Source organism: Choloepus didactylus, chromosome 8 (genome assembly GCF_015220235.1).
Source record: "Choloepus didactylus isolate mChoDid1 chromosome 8, mChoDid1.pri, whole genome shotgun sequence".
NCBI classification, from domain to species: domain Eukaryota; kingdom Metazoa; phylum Chordata; class Mammalia; order Pilosa; family Megalonychidae; genus Choloepus; species Choloepus didactylus.
Window position 1 is genome coordinate 137,068,873 of NC_051314.1, and position 13,133 is coordinate 137,082,005.

General features: G+C 39.4%; 1 protein-coding gene across 1 annotated transcript in view; it reads right to left on the reverse strand.

The window, feature by feature from the left end:
- ITIH5 (inter-alpha-trypsin inhibitor heavy chain 5) overlaps positions 1-13,133 on the reverse strand; it is a 102,997-nt gene that overhangs the window by 40,673 nt on the left and 49,191 nt on the right. The window contains exons 6-7 of the mRNA XM_037846490.1: positions 10,784-10,953; positions 9,966-10,082 (exon numbers count right to left, since the gene is read on the reverse strand). Coding sequence (XP_037702418.1) covers positions 9,966-10,082; positions 10,784-10,953 — 287 coding nt within the window. The remainder of the gene's footprint in view (positions 1-9,965; positions 10,083-10,783; positions 10,954-13,133) is intronic.

Sequence of the window (13,133 nt, forward strand, 5' to 3'; positions counted from 1 at the left end):
ATTTCTTTTCTGGAGTAATGAAAAGTTTCTAAATTTGATCATGGGACTATATGCATGCACAACCATGTGATGACACTGTGAGCTAGTGATTGCATGCTTTGGATGGTTTCTATGCTGTGTGAATATATCTCAATAAAATTGCATTAAAAATAATAACAAAAAGATCATATCGGCCAATAATTGATCACAATAGCTGTCATCATCCCAATGCCACCTTGTTTAACACGTGTATGGACCACACACCTATGTGTGCTAGAAAAGATTTCTATTCAGTTAAAGCAAAAGGTCATTCACAACACAATCACCTTTCCAACAGACTGTGACGCCACTAAATCTACCGTTTTTTGCTGCTAGTGCGGGAAGTTTTTAACTGTTGTTTTTTTTATTATTAATATTTTGAACTTATCCTCATCCCCACAAATCTTACTAACCCATTTTTCTAGCCACTCTTGCAGGATTAGCAATTGATGTCATTTGTCAAATTGCTGCAACTTGCACAGTGACCACAAACATCAAGCAAAAGTTGGAAGTTTCAGAGAACTGAAAAAAGATACTGTCTAAAAGAGTGACAGTGAGAGCTTCCACTCCTTTCACCCCAAGAGACAGGGGCCTGCCCGAGGAGGTTCTTGGAGACCCAGAATGCCAAACTCCAAGTGTCTGTCAAGGGGGGGCACAGTTTCATTCTCACGGACATTCATTTGCCAGCACCAGACAAAAGAAGAGTTTGCCAAACAAAATCCTAATCACAGCTGTGCTGAGAACCTGTCTGGGAGTTTGCCTCTGTCATCCCTGCCTCTCTCTTGAAGATACAGACTTACTCCTTAAAAACCCTACTTAAAAACCCAGCATCAGCCTCTGCCTTATTATTCTTCCCACTTTACCCCAGCACTGGGCCTTGTGCTCCAGCCTCTGGGAAAGACACAGGAATTGCCTCTGGAGGCCTGGCAAGTGACCACCCAAATTTTCACGAACACCTCCACTGACAGGGAATACCATCGCCCAAGGCAGACTGTCCACTGCTGGGCAGCACTTGCATTTCTAGAAGGGGCTTTTTTTGTTGAATTGAATCCCTGTCAATGAAATTTCTCTCCATTGATTCTAGAATCATTTATTACATGCACACCACTCCGCCCCATCTCCTCCTGAATTTGCAGTGCCCACAGCTCCATCCTTGGCCCTCTGCTCTTTCTCTCTCTAGACCCCTTCCTGGAATGAATATCATGCATTCTTCAGCTATTGCTTCTGTTTAGCTGTTTCTCTAGTTCACATCTACAGACGTGACTTCCCCTCCCAAGCTTTCTACGTGCATCACTCTCCAAATGATATACACTACCTTCTGGACATCCTTATCTTCTCACTGTCATTTCGAACTTAATTTACTGAAAACCCAAAATATAGTATTTTTTTCTCTCAGATCAGCTTTTCATCTAGAATTCCGTACTTCTATCCACAGTTCCAAAATCTTAAGAGTCTTTCTGTCTACTCTCTTGCTCCTCTATATCCAGTTAATTGCCAAGTCATTGGTTTTTCCTTAACAGCCCCTTAATTCTCCCTTCTCCCTTATCCCCAGTCAACACACCGGCTCACTCCCTTTTGTGGAGCATATATCTGTCAATATTCCAGCCAGGCTCTCTGTCTCTCATTGTTTCTGGTTCCTATTTGTCCTACCCACAAAATTCCTGAAGCACCATTTTAATCACATACCTCCTTCTGCTTAACCCCCATCAGCCACCAAATATATTCTGTACTCCTTAGGCTGGTGTAAACAGCTACAGCCCACCTCTCAGTTTAGCTGCAGCTGTAGTGGGCAATTCTGTGAAGCTTAGACCCACCTCATGCTGGCAGAGTCTCATTCAATTATCTCCTTCTCTGAAAATTCAGCATTCATTATGTCCCACTCCACCCTTAAAGAAAACAACACCTCCTTTGTGCAAAGACTGAACTGTATATATAGCTTACATATAGCTCCACTCTATGTAGCACTTTGCCTATAATTTTTACATGACTTCCTCTTCTCATCTGGGCTTCTTGAGAGGAAAGGCTCTATCTTATTTATCTTAATATCCCCTACACCCAGCACCTCTCCCACAGCATAAAATCAATGTTTGTTTCATTCTTGGAGAATATGAAGTCCCGTGCCAAGGCCAAGAGGGAAACCTGAGGGGGAGTTGGGTATCACAAACAAGAAAGGGGAAACAACCGGCATGGGTAGCTCCTGGGAATCTTGCTCAGTTACAATTTCAATCGGCTGACCAAAGGTAGGTTATCCCAGGAATAACAAAGTTCTCTGACACTCCGATAAACACATCCACATTTGCTATCTTATTTAAGTTTCTTTAACTTATAGTGTTTATCTCATTGCTACTTACAGCAATAGTTTCCTTTAAGCCCCATCCAACCCTTTACAGAAAAAATTTGCTAACCCTTACTCAAGACTAAAGTGCAAAAGTAGGAAACCAGAAAGGGGGCAGTGAGGCTTTTCTGTTATTTAATGGGTCCTGCTTTCAGATGCTCTCCACAAGGCCTGCGACCACAATGGGTAACGCAGGAGTGCTAAAAGCTCGGTATTGTTAATTTTTTCTTCATAAGATAGCCACACATTCAAAGATCCTCCAAATTTTTTAGACATGCGCTCCTTTGCATAAATCTTAAATGCCTGAACAAAAAAAAATTTTTAATCAGTGTCTCCAATTTATTCCAAAAATGTGTATATTTTCACTGTTGGGGAGTGATTTTTTTCCTTCTTGAAACTAAATATCTGAGTTTTCACTGGCAGCCTAGGGGAAAAATATTTTGCTTTCTGTCTGCCATTTACTACCTCATATTCTGAGTCGGAGTCCAAGAAACACCAGTTTTCCCCACTGTCTTCTGTTAACAGTCTCAAGTCCCAAATCTCTATTTTGCCCCATAGTTCCGAAACATGGATCTGCTGGTGGTGATATTTTGCCAAGAGCAGTTTAGAAGATGAGCATAAATACTCTCAGCTGAAATGACCCCTAGACACAGGCCAATTAGTCATTGCTCTAGACCAGGGGTCAGCCAATGAGGGCCCAGGGCCAAACCCAGCCTGCTGCTCGTTTGTATAAATAAAGTTTTATTGGAACACAGCCACATCCGTTTCTTTACGTATTGTCAATAGCTGCTTTTGTGCTACAACAGCAGAATTGAGTTGATTTGTTACAACAGAGACCATCCAGTCTGCAAAGCTGAAGATATTTATTATTTGTCTCTTTACAGAAAAAAAAATTTGCTGACCCCTGTTCTAGACTGAAGAATACAAAACTGGGAAAACAGAAAGGGAGCAGCCGAGCTCTTCTTTAATTTGCTGGGGTCATGCTTTCAGATGCTTACAAGACCTGTGACCTGGATAGGAGTATATAGTCAATTTTTTTTAAAGACAGCCACTTACTGTCTACATAATTCAGAGACCCTCCCAATACTTTGGGCGTGATCTCATCTGGTCCTTCCAGCCTTCTGCCCTGCCTGGCATTTTTCCAGGCAGCCCAGTGAGCCTCCAACTGTCTCCTTTGATCCTCATCACTTAAGAGCTACTTTGTCCATTTCCTAGTGTCTTTCCAGAATCTTCCCTTTCAAAATGTGGGAGGTCCAGGTGTTCTTGAAGAGGATGGCTAGAATGTCATGCACCACTAGACATCACTGGACCTCCAAGCCCGCCTCCTTCTCTCTCTGCACCTCTGCCAACCCCACGCTTATATTCAGCCTGTCCAATCCAAATCATAAAAGAGAAAGAAGCCTGCATCCCTTTACATGCCAGGCACATCCTTAAATAATAACATACTACTAGTTTATTCTTATGGACCAGCGCACAATGGCTCTGCTGATTTTTCCCAACATCGAGCTGCTGGTTGAAGCCTCCTATGGCAGGGGACACCTGTGTAGACTCACTGGAAGCGGGCAGCCCCCCACATCACACCACCTGGCACGGGAACAGGAGGAGCCTGAACGCCTGAGAGGGGCTCTAACGTTATGGTGACGAGTGGAGGCTTTAGAGTGAGGTAGACCTGGGTTTGCACCTTAACTCTTCTACTTATATCTTCATGTGTTTCACCACTCTCACATCACACATCACCTTCCAGCCCACTGCTTTCTCATTTATAAAATGGGGGTGTCATGTCTACTTCATTGGATTCCTGAAAGAGTAAATGAAAATTGTATGTATAACACTTGGCGTGTTCTTGGCGTGTACTGATCACAAATGGTAGCCACTGTGCCTTAAAAAATGCTGGCTGCATTTAATGTTGATGTTCTGGTATGTCTTTCAACAAAAGATTGTTACTTATTGGGTTGGGTACTGTGCCAGAAGCTGGGAATATATATGAAAATGATCAAAACCAAAACAGTCCCCAAGCCCATGGAGCTTACAGACAATCAGCCTCTCAGGTTACATATAAAATATCCAAATGACTCTTGGGAGCCCAATTTTGGATAGTGGCACAGACAATGATGTCCTGGAGGATAAAGTAAAGCAGTGAGTGAAGCCCTCTGACCCAGCAGTTCCCACTACCCCTCATTTTAATTTCAGAATTTCAGACCAGAAATATTATGCTGGTTCTTTACCATCGTTGACTACCGTAAATGGAGGAAGGAAGCCAACCTTCCAAAACTATATGGGAAATCAACTTGGCATGGGTATAGAATGACACAGATAATGGGAATGAGGATGAAAAACATCTGCTCAATGACACATCAGTCACTGCTTGCTTGCCAAGGAGGGTCCCTTAGCCAAACTCCTTAATATGACAAAAGCAGTAGATCTAACTTCACAGTTAGGGAAAGGAAAAGAAGAAAGTGTGGGCATTGGTCAAGGAAAAAAGTATTTAATAGACTGCACATTATCTTCAGTCTTTCCCAGGGCATACGTATTTGCTAGTGCCAATGCTTTAATTATAAAACTAACAACTAAGGAAAAAAGAAAAGCTCTATCCAAATTGCAATTTTATTTTTCCCTTTTGTTGCTCTTCTCAGTGAGACATTTTAGTAGCTTAGACTGAGAGGCAGAAATCTTGCCTGACCCAGCACCAAAGCGATCCCTCAAGACATGAACTTGCAGATGCATGTGGGAGAGAAAACTGAGCCACGCCAGGTTGCCAGCAACTGCAGGAGATTCTGTAGCTGTTCCCGAGCTGGCTAAGTCCTGGCAGCGAAACTCACATTCCTGCTGTGTTTAGGACAAGGACCAGAAAATGCCAGATGTGTACAGCTTCAAGCAACCCTGGATCCAGGAGCCTTCCCTCCCTTGCTGGGATATATCTCAGGGTTGAGTGATCTTTACGATTCCTAAGCAATCATTTGTTCAAGCAATTATAAAACACCAACTATACGCCCTCCATTGTGTTAAGTGCAGTGAAGTATTCCAGGCCCTTTAAAGATGACAAGAGCCAAGATTATCCAGAACTGAAGTAAATGATTCCTAATAGAGACAAGCAGACCTATGACAAATGTCTGAGGGTGCCAACTCTGTGGATCCAATATGAAAGTTCTATGCTTGGGCGTAACTGTCTTCTTCACCTGTGGACGTGACATTTTATAGGAGACTCCGGAAGGGGCCAGCTAAGCTTCTCCCCCAGGGTTGTGGCCTGAGAGGAGCTGAAAGCTGCTGAAACAGTCGGCAGTTTTCAAAACCACTCAAGGCAGCGCTGGGCAGTGGAAATTGCTCAGAGGCATCTGACAATGTTTGGCTGATCTAGGGTAGTTCTCCTGGAAGGAGGCCATGCTGGAGCTTATAAGCCAGCAACACGCAGGCCAAGCTTTCAGTGACTAGCAAGGAATGGGATTTTACCATCCAGGAATGAAGGAAGAGGAGAAATTAACAAATGGCGTGACATCTGTCATTACGTGCTCTTGCACATCTCAAGGAAATCCCTGTCTTCTGAAATGCAGCCTTCTCCACTGGGTCTTGAAGTATAAAACTGCACTGGCCTTGTATCCATCTGCCCTCCCATCATTTGTACACGACGGTACGGCCACACCACACCATTACCCGCACGGAGGCACCACAACACTCTATTTGATTGACGGGCTTCAGGATCAGACCTGGGTTCGAAGCCTGGCCCTGCCATTTGCTAACTGAGTTACCAACCTTTGCAAAACCTCAGCTTCTCCATCAGTAAAGGGGGGTAAGGACCAAATTTTTCTAAGGATTAAATATCCTCCTATTAAATAATGCATGAATTTCCTCTAGCATCAAGCCTACCATATTGAAAATGCCCCATGCTAATAAAAGGTGAATCCAGAATTTTATATTTTTAAGAAGTCCCCGAATGATTTTATGATGGAAGTTAAGTTTAGGAGACCCTGATTTAGTTGATGCGTTCTCTCTGCACAATTTGGAGCAGGATTTATTTTTCTGGGAGTTATTAGAGTAAGAAGATACTTGATAGTTCTCCTGTCAAAAGTGAAAGAAGATCCTTGTGCCTTGGGATGGACTGGGTTTGAGGTTAAACCCTGAAGAGACTCAAGCAGCTGAAGACAAAGGTCCTTCAAGCTGCTGTAGCTTTTGGGTGACTAACGGCCTTTGAATGCAGATGCAATAGAACCGATAGTACATTTTACCACTTCGGTGCTTCTTCATACTTATTACGAAGTAATTTAAATATATAATTTTGTTTGAGTTCTACAAATGCATACCATAGAAATTCATTGTCATAAACAATTTACATGATTCTAAGGTTTAAAATATGAAGATAAAAGTGGCATTTCTTTTAATTTGCATTTTTAAAATTACTAGTATGTTTGATAATCTTATTAAACCTTTTTGTTTTTATTTTCTTTGTAAATTGTTTCACATCCTTTGTCCATCTTCTGTTACAGGATTACATTTTATTGATTTGGAACAGCCCTTCATGTATTAAAGATAAACTCCACCTTTTTGTTTTGCACAGAGTTTTCCATTTTTGTTTATTTTTGTGTTTTTATTTACAACGAAAGTTTAAAAACTTTTATGTAGCTAAAGTTATTGATCTTTTCCTTTGCAATTACTTTCATTGTTTATACTCATAGAAAGTCTTTACTCACGTCACAACTAGTTAAATATGCATTCATATGTTCTTACATATTTTGGGATGTGGTTCATTGATTACTTTTAATGGCTTAACCCACTTGAAATTCTTACCTTAGTAACAGTTTTAAATGTTATAATTTGGTACAGTCTTTCTTGAAAATGTTTTTGGAATGTGTATTCAAAACCAAAGATTAGTTGGTATTCTTTGATCCAATAATTCTACTTCTAAGAATTTATCTTAGGAAAATGTTTGGCCTTGTGGTCAATGATTTCTACATGAAGAAAGGCATCCCAATGTTTTTTGTAATAAAGAAAAATGGAAATAACTTAAGTTTCTCATGAGTGGGGAGTAAGTACTTTATGGCTGCCAAGTCCTATATGATAACTAGTAGTTACAAGTGGCTATTTAAGTTTAAATTAATTAAAATTAAATAAAATTAAAAATTCAGTTCCTCAGTTGCATTAGCCACATTTCAACTGCTCAATAACCAAATGCGACTAGTGGCTGCTGCATTGGATGGTGCAGAGAAGAGCATTTCCATTCTCATAGAAAGTTCTATTGGATAGTGCTGCTCTGGAGCCATTAAAATCAAGTTTTTAAAGAGTGTTTAATAACATAAGATTTTTTTCAATCACAATGTCTACCATACAACCAAAGATAATTATTCATACAAGGAGAAAAGACAAGAAATGAGAAAGCCAGTCCCATAGGATCTCTATGCTTGGAATTTCCAAAGACAGACTTTAAAACAACTGTGTTTACAGTGCTTGAGAAAATTAAAAATATATTATTATAAACTTTGTAAAATAACAGGAAGTTCTAAAAAATGACATAGAAAAAGTGACATTGACAAGGAACCAAACAGAAATTCCAGAACTAAAAAAAATACAATATCTGAAATAACTCAATGTATGAGTCTAAGCAGATTAGATATACCTGAAAAGAGAATTTCTGAACTGGAAGATCGGTGTGGAATGAATCATGGAAAGGCAAAAGTTGGAATATATGGAAATGAGAATAGGAGACATAGAGGAAATGAAGAAAAGATCTAACACGGGAATCCCAGAAGGAAAAGTTAGCAGAAGCAATTTCAGTGATAACAGCTAAGGAATTTTCCATTAATCCATAAATTCATGAAGCCCTAGTAGGACCTCAAGCAGAACAAATAAAAAGAAATCCAAACCTAGAACCATCATATTAAAACTACAGAAAACTAAAGACAGGAAAATCTTAAAAGCAATAAAAAATTACCTTCAGAGGAACAGCAGTTAAAATTCTATTGACTTTTCCACTGCAACAAATGGAGCCAGAAGACTGTGAAATGTATGCTTAATATACTGCGGGGGTGAGGGGGTGGATAACGGCCAACCAGTAAAACTATTCTTAAAGAATGAAAGTGAAATAAATCATTTTCAGACAAACAAAAACTTTGAAAATTCTTCACTAGAAGACTCATTTTTTTTTTTTTTTTAAAAAAAGGATGCTAACAGTGCTCGAGGCAAAAGAAAAGTAATCCCAGATGGAAGGTCAGAGATGCAGGAAAGAAGGAAAAGCAATAAAAATGGAGAAATTGCCAGACTGACCTCTGTACAAAGATGTGCTGGTAGAGAACTAAAGAAGCTGGTTTACGGGGTGAGGTTCTCTTCCCCCTGTGTTAGAAATCATATATAGCTAGACTCTGAAAGAAAATCGTTCACCCTTATCCTCACATCACATCTTGGCATATATTTTTGCTATTTTAGGGTGGAGAAAACCCAAATGCCATGAAGAAAAGCTAGACAGATTGTACTACATGATATTTAAAATAGAAACAGCCAAAGAAACCATTTTCAAAAAGTAGACTGAGTGAGAACATTTGCTATCATTTATCAGTTAGGATCAGGTTTGAATGCATGTGGGATAGGAACTGGTTATGGAAATTGGTGGGACTATTGGGCCCTTATAAGTTTTTAGATACTGTTTGACTCATTAAACCACACACACACACACACACACACACACACATTATTAACTGATATAAGTAGATATCGGATTAAAAAAGAAAAGCTGAGAAATAGGGTGGGAAAGGAGAATGATTTGGGTGTTCTTTTTTCACTATTTTTTTTTTCATTCTTATTATCACTTTTTCTGGTACAAGGAAGCTGTTAAAAAAATGGATCAGGGTGATCAATGAACAACTATGTGATGGTAGTGTGATCAGTTGATTGTATATTTTGGATGACTGTATGGTGTGTGAATAAATCTTAAAAAAAACTTAACCAATTAAAAAACATTTTTGGCAAAAAAAAAAAAAAAAGAAAGAAAAGCTGAGAGATCTAAGTTTTTGATGTAAGTAGAGATAATAGTCGGTCTGGCAACTAGTACCTCTTCTGTTTTCCATTAAGTGAACTGGCAATATATTATAAATGCAAATTTGTGATATTTACCGTACCAGGGTAAGATCAGGAATAGCGTTTCCTGGTGAGTCATAAGAAAAATGCAAATAAATGTATTTTCAAGATAATTTCATTTCTCAGCATAGATCGGATATCCCGTTAATGTCCCACACAGCTCTTAGTCCTAAGGCTAGATCAAGAGGCCGCAAGGATTCTATTTCACTGGTCTTGGAGGGCATCATCACTGAACAAAAACGCTGCACCACCAAGGGTGATTTTGTATGCCCCTCTCAGTGCATTCCTGTCTTGCCCACGTCATCCACTCTGCCAGTCCCCTTTGCTTAAAGATGTTTCCATAGTGTGTCCTTCTGCCCTCTTCAACCACCATGCTGAAAGGATAGTTTAAGTCAATGGCTTATAGGAATCAGTTCTGGAATGTTCTCAGTATGCAGGAACAGCTGGATGGTAAAGCTGAATAATATTTGGCATCAATTCCATTTTGCTCACAAAGATCACTGCCCCAGGCTGCAGCGAGAGAGGAAAACATGGGCAATTGGCACCCACTCACCTGCCGGAGTTTGGCTCCTACCATGGAGGCACTGCTGTCAAGCACAAATACCACATTCTTGGGTAAAGGAGGAAGGTCTTTAGGGGCAAAGTAGTGCACAAAATAGCCATTCAGAACCTGGTGGAGGGAAAGGAAAATAAGAATGGTAGTACCCAGAATAGGGAAGAAAAGGAAATAAAATGGACTGTCTATGGAACATCTAAAAGTCAAAGACAGCATGGAACAGAGTCAGATTCCATAACCCAGAGCAAAATTATCTATGATCTTGATCCTCCCAAGAAAACTCATTGCTAATTTAGCCTTTCCTTAAAGTTTGAAAATGTCTGCTAATTCCATTTTAATTATTTTTCAACCCCTTTTGGCCCTTGCTACTTAAGAATCCTGCCTCCCACATTATCTATTTTTTACCAGTCTTCTTATGGGTTGAGACAACAAGGTCGTCAACATTCTGAACACACATTACCACATTTCAATATTCCCACCCTGTCTTTGGAGCAATAAAACCTAAAGGGAAATGAGCCACAGAGCAGTCTCTTTTAACTAAAAGTGAAAAGCAACTAAAATTCTAACTTCACCTAAAACACTGCAGGGGAAATTGTATCATTGATTTCATTTGCTCTCCAGGTTATTGAAGCAGGAAATAGATACCCTCTGCCTCCAGCAAGGGAAAACCATCAGTCTCTTTGGAGACATGTTTTAGGTTTCAACAAATTGAAGAACCAGAAAGCTCTCTCCCTCAGTTAAGCATTAGGATCCCTAGTTCTGAATTTGACTAACCAAGCAATCAACATGAAGCTGTAAGAGTGAAAACCCATTACCTGGATGTCTCCAATGCTCTGTTCCCTATTGACGTCATATCTAATGATGAAATCTCCCAAAATGCCATTCTGGGCAATCTTGGCTTGTTGTACCACGCTAGGCTTAAAAACAACTTTGGCAAAAGTTTCATTTTGGTTGATAACAGTAGAGGGAGGAGGGCCAGAATCATCTGCAAACAAGATATAAACACAATTAATAACTGAATATAGAATTATTTTTCTGAAAGGAAATAAGGATTGTTTTGCACGGACAGGTTTAGACTCTATTTGACTTCAGGTTCATATTCCACGTGAATGCCTTAGACTAGTACTGATAATGCATCACAAACGAAAGAGATACATTATGGAAGTTTCATCTTCATGCCTCCTTTTTAACCCTTCCTTATGAACATTCTTAAAACACAACAAAGCAGAGCAAAGAGCAAAACAAACTCCCATGTACCCATCACCTAACTTCAACAATTATCAACACTTTGCTAATCTTTTTATTTGGTTTCATCTATCCTCTGACCATTTTTTGCTGGAGCATTTTAACACAAATCCCAGATATCATATTTCACCTATAAATACTTCATATTTATCTCTAACTATGAGAACATTTTTATAACACATATAACCACAAAACCATTATCACAAATAACAAAATCAACACTCAATGCCTTCATATCATCTAGTACACAATCTGTATTTAAATTCCCCCGATTCTCTAAAACCTGTCTTGTTATAGGTGGTTTGTTCAAATCAGGTTCAAAACAAGGTCTGCCATTATATTTGGGTGATACGTCTCTTCAGTCCCTCTGAATCTCCAACAGTGCCTCTCCTTATTTCAAATGCTACATATTTGTTATAAAAACCTGGTCATTTGTCCTGTGGAACTTCTCACATTCTGGATTTCAAGACTGTTTCCCCCTGGTGTCCTTTAAATTGTTTCTCTGTTCCAGTGGCTCCAAACTCGGCTCACATTGCAACATCTGGGGAAGCTATAAAAAGACTGATGAGCAGGCCAAAATATTCTCAATTCACTGGTCTGGGTCACAGCCTGAGCACTGGGGTGTTAAAAACTCCCCACATGATTCTAAAGTGCAGTCAAGGCTGAGAAACACTGCTCAACCCCATGTTTCCTTGTGTTCTGGTATTTAGAGCAAGAGGTGCAATTCGATTAGGGTTTGATGTTTTTGGTAAGGATTCTTCTTAGGTGGTTCTGGATAATATCTAAACCATCCCATAATATCTACTTGTCTACTTGTAGAGCAGGTAAGATTGAAAGTGGGAGCCCGTGTTGTCAGCCCAATCACCCATTATAGTTTTCCATCAACCTGTTGCAATAACCTAGATCCACCATTTCATCAGGGTTGCAAAACAGTTATTTCTAAGTCTATTTTCTGTCCATATAGAATTATCATATAAAAAAAACCTTTCCCACATATGTATGGTTGCCCTTACATATTGTTTGTCCAGAAAGTTTGTATCTCCCTTTAAAAAACATTTCCCAAAGCATTCTCCCAGCCACGGGCCTTAGGATATAAATTAGAATTACTGAAAGATAAACAGATTACATATGATTTATGAAAAATTCATGAATGACAGTTTAAACGGAGCATCTTAGTTTTAACCCCTGACCTTCGTTTCCTATTACATCATCCAGAGAATTATCCAACTGACTACCCATTTTTATAAATCCAAACATCATAATGGCTATATACTTAGCAATAGAAATTCCCATTTTTGAGTTCTGCATGTATCATAGAGAATATGAAAATAAAAATAAGTATTCTTAATTATCAGTATATGTGGAAGCTTTTATTCAGATAGTGAATCAAAGTCAGTCTTAATACTCCTGCAAAGCATCTGATTATCATTTTAAACCTTTTTACTCAGAGGCTGACAAGCAATTTACCATCTCCAGTTAGCAGAATAAAAAAAGGAAATGAGGCATAAATGGCCACAGTAATTTGTACTTAATAAACTTCCTTCTGCTAAGGGCTTATTAGACACTAAAGTCAAAGGAAGTTCAAATGTTTCCTTCAACAGAACAAACAATTATTTTTCAGAGACAATTCAGATGTAACCCTAACAAGAACCACAGGGTAGAAAGATTCTTCTATTCTTTGCACTTGTCAAGGGCAGGAATTTGAGGATTGATCAGAGAGCTAGCAAACGGGGAAGTTTAATTCTTGCAGAAAGACAGCTGTGTTAAAGATAAGTGCTTCCACCAGATCCGGTCATCTGAAAGAGGAGTTGGGAATATCAAGAAGGCACATTGACCAGTTCATCAGCATGGTTGAAGATGCTTTAGAAACACAAGCTGGAAGGAAGAAGAAAAGGCTAAAAACGGAAAGGTCCTTGAAAT